The following is a 10,113-nucleotide window of genomic DNA, read 5'->3' on the forward strand; positions in this document are numbered from 1 at the left end:
ACCTAATTCCAGTTCCACACGCTCGCACAGCTCTCCAACCATTGAGAACTCTCTGCCAAAGCTTCTCAATGCCAGCCCCAGCAGCAGCAACAGAGTGTGAGCAAAGCACTGGGCAAAAAAACTGCAAAATAGTCCAAGAAGTAGGTGACTTACCGAAGCTGAAGCCCAAGGCCCAGAGTTGGACCACGCCAAGCCCATCGAAACCACCAAATCCCCTACCCAACCTGGGACTACGGGCAAGGTGTGCCCGACAATGGCGCCAGTTTAGCCCACGACCACCACGAAATAGACCCCTACGCACCAGACCGGTCCATGGTAAACAATCACTAGCTTCTCGTCTTAGGGATCGCACCCCGACCCCTCGGCTTCAGCACCGTAAACGGCAAGGGTGAGAAGAATCTCTCCCCCGTCAGCTACTTCCAGGTTATCGACTAGGATCCGCCGATGTTTATCGTTGGGTTCTCATCCCGGCCTGGCCGCGTCAAGGACACGTATCGCAATCTAAAGGAGAAGGGCAAGTGTGTGATTAACACCGTCTCTGAGGAGATGATTGAGGCTGTGAATGCGGCTGCTACTGATGCGCCGCATGGGGTTTCGGAGTGGGATGTTTCGGGGCTGCATGAGGCGCCGTCGACGACTGTTAGGCCGTCTCGGGTTAAGGAGTCTGTGGTTAATATAAAGGGTAAGGTGATTGATATTAAGGAGTTTGTGGATCATCAGCAGCCCGGGATGAGCATTGCTGCCACGGTTTGATTAAGGCTACGCGGTTTTGGGCGAGGGAGGGGGCTGCGAACGAGGGTTTTAGTCATATTGATATTGAGAAATTGAGGCCGGTAGGGCAGTTGGGGGTTGTTTCTTATGGAAGAGTGTGTCGACGTTTGAACGGCCGAGGAGGAAATGGAGTAATGAGGTGCCGAAGAGTACGTTGTCGGGTAGGCTACATGGGGAGAAGGAGGGTGAGAATTAGATGAGTTGGTGGGAGGTTGTTTGTTGGATAGACTTTGTTGTATATAGATTAGCGTTGTGCTATCCCCTGGCGCCCTTTTCTTATCTTTGTGAGGCCCCCTTCAACTTTTGAGGTGAACTTCTAGACTTAGAACATAGAACTTTTGTCATCTCAGCACTGTTGGAATTCCCCTCGGAGTTACACCGTTTCTCTTCTTGGTGCGAAGTACTATTTGTAGCTAGCGACTGTGCTTCTGGTCAATTGGTCGCAAGACGCAAGGCTGAGTAGGTTAATGCATCTACTAACAGTAGTACTTAGTAATTTGCTTGCTTTTGCAATTCTCCAAGATGACAATGATCCCAGCCAAGCCTATGACGAGGCTGTCCAGCAAATAAGAGGGCAAAAGACCGAGAAAACTGGGAAGCTCAATAACTTCAGTGAACCAAAATGGCTCATTAGCCAGAGATATAAAGGATTGGAAAGAAAGCACTCCGGTTTTCAGGTATGTTATGATGGAACCGGAGGAAGAAACAATAATATGTCGAACGCAAGCACCCATACCTGCCAACGACAAGACCGGTTATACGAACAGCAGTATCACTCCAACGCTTCCACGAGGACCCTATATGAGCCTGGAGAGAACACAACTTAAACCTATGGTTTGGGAGTTAGGGCTATGCTTTAGTTTCGCCCAGCACAGCTAAACAACCCAACATCTCTCGAACAGATACCACCAACTGAAAGGCTATTAGATTGGCCCTTCCCCTGATGGACTGAATGGAATATGCTTTTGTTTCAAGCTGGGATAAGGTATAGTGTGACTGGTACTGCTTCTTTCCTTGGTGGGTTTCCAGATCCAATACCATAGAGACGATAAGTAGCCATTCGTTTTAAATACCGATATTTGTATAGACTACCTACTTCATAACATGATCACGAAACACTCCGTAATCAAGCAATACATAAATATCCAGACATTAAGAAATTGGCTCTCGATCATAATACCTTTGCTCCCTGCCGATGAGAGGCATGTCGTCAGTTACAGGCAATATCTGGACTTTCTCCAAGTCTCAAACACCACTAGTCGCATATATGTCCTTCTTGATAATCCCGCGGACTTCATCCACATTTCCACCACTATATATGGTCATACTACCTTTTATCTGGACGTCCCCATCCTTCCTCAGGGTGAGTTTCGAGAATTGCGCCTGTTTGATGTTGATTGAGGTGTTGATGAAATTTGTTAAGATGTCGTGATGATAACAGACCGAGTAAATAGAATTAGTCTCACGTCCATCAACGAGCTTACCAGCCCCGACTAACGGCTTCACTCCCTCATAATGAGCACTGTGAGCACAAAGGTTGTAAGCATTGATTCCTTATACTGATAAGTTATAGTGTAGTACTGGATATTCACCCTTTCACCTGTTTTCTCAGTTTCATAACATCGGGCTTATCAGGCATAATGCGAAGAATTTCTCTTTTCTTGTTTGTCGTTTCCATGTATCTGGTGCCCATGGCGGGTTTCTGTTGGGTGAGGCGATAATATGCCCTGTTGTCATGTCTACTAAATGCTAGGCGGCAGGATATTTGGAGCGAGGTTAATTTTCATTGTAGGGATAATCTATATATCCCAGATTTTGCTTCTCTATTAATTGTTTTGAAAATGAAGATTAATACGATGTTCTCTACGTCGGTGTCCTTTTCCAATATTAAACAATCCACCCGGAAAGCACGTCCAATGTAACCAACCAGCCCTATAGAATGGATATTAATCAATCAGTCAGTAGTGAATGTCCTTATGTGATTAATTCTCAGCTTAATACCAAATTCGTATGCCACAGACAGTGGCATCGCTTACCAGATAGATACAATTTTCCTACACCCTCCCTGCACCGTACATACATAGTCTCCCTAAACCCAACCCAAACCCTAACGAGAGACCTCACAGAGGCACCTCAACAGTACAAGTCGAAAATCCCACCCAGTACCCCTCCGTAAGAACATCAAGCGGTTTCTTCTTCTCCCTCATCAACTCCTCCACACAATGCACCGTATGCGGATACTTAGAGACAATATCATCCGCCTTCGTAATTCCCAACATCGCCCGATGAATTCTCTTAATGAGAAACCCACAATGAGCCAGATGCTCCTCCTGTGTTGTAACAACATGCTGGTTCGCCCGCAGCGCCAGCGTCCTCTCATCAGGAATCCAGTCCTTGCCCTCGCGATCCACATAATACGGCCAGGCACTGTATTTGCGCTCCGGGCTGCGGACGTAGTTGCGGAACTCGTTCATGATATAATGGTCAACGCAGGGCGAGGGAACCCAGTTGTGAGACAGGAGGTCGAACTCACAGCCGTTGGACTCGGCTTCTTCGGTTGTGTTGCCGCATGAGAGGGTTTTTTTGTAGTAGGTTTGAATTCCAGTGGTGGGGTGGAAGGTTGTGCGCCAGGCTGCTAGGGCGGAGATGTAAAGGCAGAGGAGGCCGGCGAGGAGGAAGAGGGCGTTTTGGGTTGTTGTTAGCCATGTTCGGCGATGGGGGCGGGTCCTGGTGTGGAGGTGGGTGATATTGGTTTTTTCGAGGTCGGAGGCTTCATTTGAAGTGCGGTTTGAATCTATTTCGAAGGGGAGGGAGGTGTAGTCTATTGTTGGAGTGCGTTTCCACCACATTGTTCCTGTGGGTTTGTGGAATGGGGCGTATATTGGGTGTTCTTGATGGTACTACGGAGGACGAGACGGATGAATGCTAGAGTCATTTCTAGGGAAATATGGGAGAAATGCTCATGTTGTTCTTATGGCGGCACGGCTGGACTATCCGCGTCGCGATTGTACATGTGGATTTATCTGAAGGTCCCGGCTAGCTCTCGGATAGAAGCCCTTCATATCCGCATCCGGGGTATACATATAGCTATCTCGGACGCGGTAAATCAGAGCCGACCTCGTTCTCACAATACCATATGATCGATCGGAAACCTCAGCCGGTAATTATGTTCTCAGGTACTCTCTGATGCGGTTCGACATCTTAGAACCGATAGAGGGATAGAGGGCTCTAGTACGCCTCGGAATGGGCAGAAGAGTAACTGTCAATAAAAACCCAAGGTTGATGTTTAAAGTACATTTTTACGTAATTTGCCAGCGTATATTTCAAAATTTCAAATAAAGTAAGAAGAAATACGGTATATTTTCTCTATATACAAGTGTTCAAGTGTTTCACGCAATATAAGGGCAAGTGGCTTCTCTAAGAGGCCTCGGAAGCCTCAGGTTCCACATCCCAAAAAGTCTCGGACAGATGCGGTGCAGGAAGCAAGGTACTATCGGGGCGGAATTCAACTCCACCATGGTCTCTCTCTTCTGCCCATTCTAATAACTTGTCAAAATTGCGGCATTTATGGCGAGTGTTAAAGTCAGGATGCGGGTGGTGGTGGGTAACTACCCAGTTTGCTGTAACTGGGCTCACATCTCCCGTGCACATTATAAGTTGGCGGATAGTATCAACGCAGTGGTCTGTGATGTGTTGGTTAAAGTGTATACATATAAAGTGCTGTATATAGGAGAGGTCTCTATTTTTTTTCCCCTTACCGATGTGATTGTATAGAAGCTTCTTGGGTACGTCGAACATGGCAGGCATGTTCTCTGGTCGCATATAATATTCGCGATATATCTGTTTTCGGAGTAGATTCTAAGAGAGCTCATCAGAATCTAGGTCAAAACAGTTCAGTATGAGGCTCACCAAGCAGTGGAGCTGATGAAACACCTCTAGCTCTACCATATAACCTCCTCCTTGTTCTGGGGAGTAGCGGATGGCAGTTTCCGACTTATTTAGGAGCGGGAGATGCTTGGGCTCCATCGATAATTCATGGACTACGCATTTCTGTTAGACTATAACCCATGTTAGGATTCTGCGTTAGACTTACGCGCAGATGCACGATCCCAAGCTGCATCCAACTCTGGCCGAGGACGTCCCTTGTAGACGTTGGAATCCGAGAACTCGCCTTGAAATTGATAGTCGATATATTCAACTGCTTCAAGAGCAGGCGCTGTTCTAGATAAGCATTGATTCACAATGCGCAAGAAGTCCAACTTCAAAAGGAGGGACGGCTATAAAGACAACCGCTTTTACTCACAATAACCGGAGAGCATTTGTGTGCACTGTGCCTCACTAAGTTTATTATGTCTGTAAAGCTCATTTGTGCCGAATCCAAGTAGCAGAGATGCAAAAACTACTATTAAAAGCAGAATCCATCCTTGCCAATTACTCAGGAGCAGCTCTTTTTTCCTGCGTCGTTCTATGCTCCAACTTTCATCATTTTCGAAGCCCTTCTCCGACTCAAGCAAACGATCTTGGTCGCTTCCATGCCGGTCCTCTTGTGATTCCTTGCTGGAGTTGGTATTATGCAGATTCATGACGAGAAAAAAATCAGGGAGTTGTCCGTAGGGTATCTCAACAGAGCGACAAGATAGTGATAGTTCTTTGGAGCAAATAAGACCTTGTACACACTAAAATAGAGAGAAGCTAGTGCATCATCCGTTTTCCAAAAGGTAAAATAGTAATAAGCTAAGCTAGTCTAGAGATCTACTGGCCTACTCGGATAATTTCAAGTGACTCGGCTCGCGCAACATCGAGGTATGGATGTAAGAACCGCTGGCGGCACCGTTGGATCCGAAACTTAGATCCGACTCAACCGTACCGACAGCCATAAACCCGTACTTCTTGTACAAAGAAACTGATGCTGGGCTCGCATCCAGCCAAATCGGTAGGTGGTATTCATCTGCTAGTTTGGTACCCCATGCTAGATGCTGGGAAGCAACACCCCGGCGACGGTGGGAGGGTATGGTACTGATCAGTGACAGCACTTTAGACACCATTGAAATTAGTGAAAATAAATAAATAAACCTTTTAAATCCACGGACCTAAAGTATGGTAACTTACACATGTGGGGACGTTCTCCAAGAACTGCATTGCGGACTGTGAGGACTTTCTCGGTCATGGTTTCGGCAAGATCATCATTCAATCCGACCGGATCCCGTCTTTCCAGCTTCGTTTCTGGAGCGGGGACTTCTTTGCTACCGAAGCGATCCTTCACCGACTCAGCTAGCTGGGGATCTAGTTGCCATTTGGAATAACCAACGATCTCCTGACTGTCGATGTCTACAGTCTTGAGGTAAATGCTGCCGGGGGCAAAGAAGTTGGCTGGCCACCGCTCTATGGAATCCTTCACCTTGATCCTGAGAGGGACATTGGGGAATGAGGCAAGGGTGAAGCCGTCGTCCGCGAACCCGTTGTGCTGGACACTTGCGACCCCCGGTCCATCTTGGAGAGTGACGGGTAAAAGCGAGTAGGGGCTCATGGTGGCTTTTCAATTCAATTCTGTTTCTTTTGTCGTCGTAAAGTTGTGTTTATGAGGATGAAAGAGAAACGAAGGGCCGTCGGAAAATACTTTCTTTATTTAGGGCTGGGGCTACAGAAAAGGAATAGTTCATAATGCAGGGGTTATTATATGTCACGATTTTAATAACACCTTCCAAAGTCAGGTTCTATACTGATGATCTCTCCTAAGTCTCCAGGTTTCACTATCAACCCGCTGCAGTGGACCGTATGCTCCCATTCCAACTCGCGATCTGAATGCCGTTTCCCAGCCTCGACAGCCCGATGCATCTTCCTCCATACATAACCACAATGCATGAGATGCTGCTCATTGGTCGTCCAAGCCGTCTGCCAGACTCGATTCGCCAGCTCTTCATAGGTCAACTCTTGCGTGTTTTCCTTGTCTGCAAAATACCGATATCCAATCGCTCGAAATTCCGCATCCAGATCTTCATCGGCACAGGCAGGAGGCACCCAAGACACCGTAAACAGTTCAAAGGTACAATTCCGCTCACGAGCCTCTGCAGTTGTATTCCCACAGTCGTAGATATGGCCGACCGCTGGACTTGTGATGGGATGTTGCTGTTGCTGTTGCTGTTGCTGGTGCTGCATTAAACCATATAACCGGGCTGATCCGTAAAATTGAGCAGCTGCGAGTATTATAATAATCAACGACAGCAGTGCGACTATCGTAAGGATTGATAGTGTAGTGTCTTTATGACTTCTATAGATGCCTGATTCTCCTGTTGCTCGCTGCGTATTGTGATCTTCTTCTTGGCCGGCCTCTTGATCATTACCATATTCCGGTCCAATTTTGCTGTATGACCCGGCTTTTTTCAACTATTGATAATTTGGAGTTAGACACTGTAGTGATCGAGTCTTTATAACTGGGAGGCAACCAAAACCTTTTCTTGTGGCCACATCCTCAAATGTTGCTCGTGTTTGCTTGTTGGTAGACTCCGGAAACTCGCTGCTGAAGCAATTTGACGACGAATAACATTGGCCTAAAAAAAGTACACTCTTTTTCTCTCCTACGTTGAAAGCCTGTGCAGCAACCAAGCTTCGCAGTGCTCGGATAACTTCACTTCCTCCGGTTGTCGGGATTCTAGCCAAGTTACTAACCGATGGATGATGTTTATCTAACCGACCACGTTGTATATCCGCCGGTTAACGCTGTCATCCAGCCTGCCAGAACTGCCATTGAATACAGTAACAAAATAGACAGCGTATGTTTTGAGTCAAGGCTTACAAGTGGAGCAAAGTAGAATGCGCTGTATTATTTGGATCTTAAGGCTATGCCCGTGGGTTCTGTCACTCACATATCTTGATAATCTACTTTGGGTATCTTATTATTTATGGTTGAATTAGGCAGACAATACAAGGAGAATAATGCACTTTTTACAGCCGATCCCCGAGTCATCCTCTGACCTTGAGGAAGGAGTGGACCTCCCCCATGCTCATAATCCATGGAGCTGCAACCGGGGCCAAAATATACTTGTTCTTAATGCCGGTTTCCTTGGGCTACAAGGGGTCTTCACAGTTCTATTTGGAAGTGCGACGGCTTATTTAAAATCTCTTGGTTTGGGTGGGTGGCTCATCTCACTATCCTGGCTCGCTGGTCCCATTGCTGGAGCCTTGTTTCAGCCATATGTCGGAGTATGGAGTGACAATTGTTCTTCAAGCTTGGGAAAGAGACGTCCATTCATCATCGCCGGTACTGTCCTTATTATCCTCTCTCTGATCGGCACAGCGAGGGCGAAACAAATTGTGACCCTCTTTTCATTGAGCTCAGGGTCAACCTCCGAGTCCCATATTGGATTGGTCATTTTCGTGGAGATTTGCATCTGGATACTGAACTTTGCTATCCAACCCGTTCAACTTGGTCTGAGGTCACTGATAGTGGACTTGGTACCCCAGGAGCAGCAGCATGAGGCAAATGCATGGGCTGCAAGGTTCACCCTGGGAGGTAACATTCTGGGTTATTGTCTCGGTTCAGTCGATCTTCCTCGCCATTTACCCTTCCTTGGTCGTACACAATTCCAAGCCTTGAGCAGCTTGGTGTCTATAAATTTGCTGCTTTGCACCTCGATCACTTGCTACTTCATCAAAGAGCAGAAATCTGGTGTTCATGACAGCTCTTATCACCCCACAACTGCGAGGAGTGGCATTCGTGATCTATGGAAAACACTACGAACGCTCCCAAGTTCTACACGTACAGTGTGCTTTGCACAATTCTTCTCCTGGTTAGGATGGTTCCCCTTCTTGTTTTATGCGTCTAGGTAAAGTCTTTCTCCAGTTTCCGATTTTCTAAGTTCAAATCTCAGTGCTAAACAACTCTTTGCCTTTTCTGACTTGGATGTTCTCGAACAGCTATGTCGGAGCTCTGAAAAGACAAGACCTCTCAATCGGTTCACAAGGGGTAAGTCCGCGATGGGAGGAATCAGCTCGTGCTGGATCATTAGCTATGTCTGTCTTCGCACTCTCGTCTTTCGTCATGGGCTTAGTACTTCCTCAAGTCGTGGAACTGAGCTCTCGCTTTGAAAGCTCTCTGTCTTTGAAGTCATCCTGGCGCTGGAATCCAGAGCTGTTTACCCTCCGTCGTATTTGGCTCGCAGGGCAAGTCATATTCGCCGGAAGCATGCTTCTGACATTCTTCAAGAGGATATCTGTGGCCTATATAATTGTAGGCGCAATAGGATTCTCATGGGCGACAAGCGCGTGGATTCCCTATGCGATAATTGGGACGGATATACAGCGTCAGATCCAGCAGGCTGAATGTACAGAGATGAACGATGAAGGAGCGGGAGTGGTCGCCAAAGTTATGGGGATACACAATATATCTATCGCTTCTCCTCAGATCATATCTGCTCTGGCCTGTAGCCTATTCTTCTGGCTGATGGGGAACGACCATGCTGGTGAGGTTGATGCTACTACATATGCTTTGCTGTTGAGTATCGCTGGGTCGGCGGCTATTGCATCTGCATGGGTGATTAGAGACTTGCCCGAAGAGTCTTATCACCAAATGTAGGCTACTTTGTTGGATTACTGTCTCTTTTGCAGGATATTGAGGTCATATAACCAGAGGCGACGATCCCATTTCTGGTCCCCTTAAGAATTTAATAATTTCCTCAGTATAGAAAAATGGATTCTCTGTTTTGAAGTATATAACAACAGCCATGGAAAGAGAATTTTGGTATCGGCTTTAGCGATGCTCGGGAGCCTTAAAATCCTTGTTAAGATGATATTAATCAAAGACAAAAGCTGAATGTCTAATACGCTCTTAAAACAATATATACACCTCAAGTTGAATCCAGTGAAAGCCTTTTTGAGGGACAATTTTGCTTCCAAATTTATCGAGTGGTTTCTCTTTTATCTTATTTGTATCAGTGTGAAATTATGCTCGTCAGCATCCAGCACAGTTTACAGAGGGACTCTACTGTCTCGCTACAGTGAAGGCTAGGTATGCAAAGAGGTATGCAGATAGATATGACCTACTCCCAAAACTTGATTCTAAGGAGAAGTTCCAACACAATATTCCATAAACCAGCGCGTAGTATAGCTTTAGTTATAGCACATACTCAATGTACGGAACCGCGTCTTCACACTCACACCAATGTCGACCAACCCATCCTTCTGTTCTTCCAAAATCCTCTGGCAAAAGGCTCTAATGAAGAAGGCATCCTAATCAAGGAAATTCTAGTCGTACTTCTCCTTATCGGCCAAGAGCTGGTCTCTTTTGTCGTACTTCTCCTTGTCGGCGAGAAGCTGGTCGCGCTTGTCGTACTTCTCCTTGTCGGC

General features: G+C 46.6%; 7 protein-coding genes across 7 annotated transcripts; 2 read left to right on the top strand and 5 right to left on the bottom strand.

The window, feature by feature from the left end:
- Positions 1–68: 68 nt before the first annotated feature.
- BDW43DRAFT_297748 (flavin reductase family protein) lies at positions 69–967 on the top strand (the record flags this gene model as incomplete). Its single annotated transcript, XM_032044445.1, has 6 exons — positions 69–144; positions 179–308; positions 372–423; positions 487–747; positions 783–833; positions 866–967. 6 exons carry the CDS (start codon positions 69–71, stop codon positions 965–967), a joined length of 672 nt encoding a protein of 223 aa, XP_031904280.1.
- Positions 968–2,016: 1,049 nt separating this feature from the next.
- BDW43DRAFT_307719 (uncharacterized protein) lies at positions 2,017–2,464 on the bottom strand (the record flags this gene model as incomplete). Its single annotated transcript, XM_032046308.1, has 2 exons — positions 2,017–2,293; positions 2,364–2,464. The coding sequence occupies 2 exons, from the start codon at positions 2,462–2,464 to the stop codon at positions 2,017–2,019; spliced, it is 378 nt and encodes a 125-aa protein (XP_031904281.1).
- Positions 2,465–2,891: 427 nt separating this feature from the next.
- On the bottom strand, positions 2,892–3,620 carry BDW43DRAFT_307720 (uncharacterized protein; the record flags this gene model as incomplete). The annotated part of the gene is made up of 1 exon (XM_032046309.1): positions 2,892–3,620. One exon carries the CDS (start codon positions 3,618–3,620, stop codon positions 2,892–2,894), a length of 729 nt encoding a protein of 242 aa, XP_031904282.1.
- A 568-nt stretch (positions 3,621–4,188) lies between these two features.
- BDW43DRAFT_307721 (oxidase ustYa family protein) lies at positions 4,189–5,354 on the bottom strand (the record flags this gene model as incomplete). The annotated part of the gene is made up of 5 exons (XM_032046310.1): positions 4,189–4,454; positions 4,530–4,629; positions 4,681–4,811; positions 4,865–4,987; positions 5,075–5,354. 5 exons carry the CDS (start codon positions 5,352–5,354, stop codon positions 4,189–4,191), a joined length of 900 nt encoding a protein of 299 aa, XP_031904283.1.
- A 112-nt stretch (positions 5,355–5,466) lies between these two features.
- BDW43DRAFT_265607 (uncharacterized protein) lies at positions 5,467–6,310 on the bottom strand. Its single transcript, XM_032040800.1, has 2 exons — positions 5,881–6,310; positions 5,467–5,803 (listed from the first exon to the last, which is right to left on the bottom strand). Exons 1-2 carry the CDS (start codon positions 6,296–6,298, stop codon positions 5,532–5,534), a joined length of 690 nt encoding a protein of 229 aa, XP_031904284.1. The 5' UTR covers positions 6,299–6,310; the 3' UTR covers positions 5,467–5,531.
- Positions 6,311–6,459: 149 nt separating this feature from the next.
- On the bottom strand, positions 6,460–6,927 carry BDW43DRAFT_307723 (uncharacterized protein; the record flags this gene model as incomplete). Its single annotated transcript, XM_032046311.1, has 1 exon — positions 6,460–6,927. The coding sequence occupies one exon, from the start codon at positions 6,925–6,927 to the stop codon at positions 6,460–6,462; it is 468 nt and encodes a 155-aa protein (XP_031904285.1).
- Positions 6,928–7,704: 777 nt separating this feature from the next.
- BDW43DRAFT_307724 (major facilitator superfamily domain-containing protein) lies at positions 7,705–9,343 on the top strand (the record flags this gene model as incomplete). The annotated part of the gene is made up of 2 exons (XM_032046312.1): positions 7,705–8,594; positions 8,686–9,343. 2 exons carry the CDS (start codon positions 7,705–7,707, stop codon positions 9,341–9,343), a joined length of 1,548 nt encoding a protein of 515 aa, XP_031904286.1.
- Positions 9,344–10,113: the final 770 nt, after the last annotated feature.

This window comes from Aspergillus alliaceus (assembly GCF_009176365.1).
Source record: "Aspergillus alliaceus strain CBS 536.65 unplaced genomic scaffold BDW43scaffold_6, whole genome shotgun sequence".
In the NCBI taxonomy this organism is placed as follows: domain Eukaryota; kingdom Fungi; phylum Ascomycota; class Eurotiomycetes; order Eurotiales; family Aspergillaceae; genus Aspergillus; species Aspergillus alliaceus.

Coding starts and splice junctions, on each gene's coding strand:
- BDW43DRAFT_265607 (XM_032040800.1), bottom strand. CDS start 6,298: ATGAGCCCCTACTCGCTTTTACCCGTCACTCTCCAAGATGGACCGGGG. Junction 5,804..5,880: donor TGGAGAACGTCCCCACATGT/GTAAGTTACCAT, acceptor TGGTGTCTAAAG/TGCTGTCACTGATCAGTACC.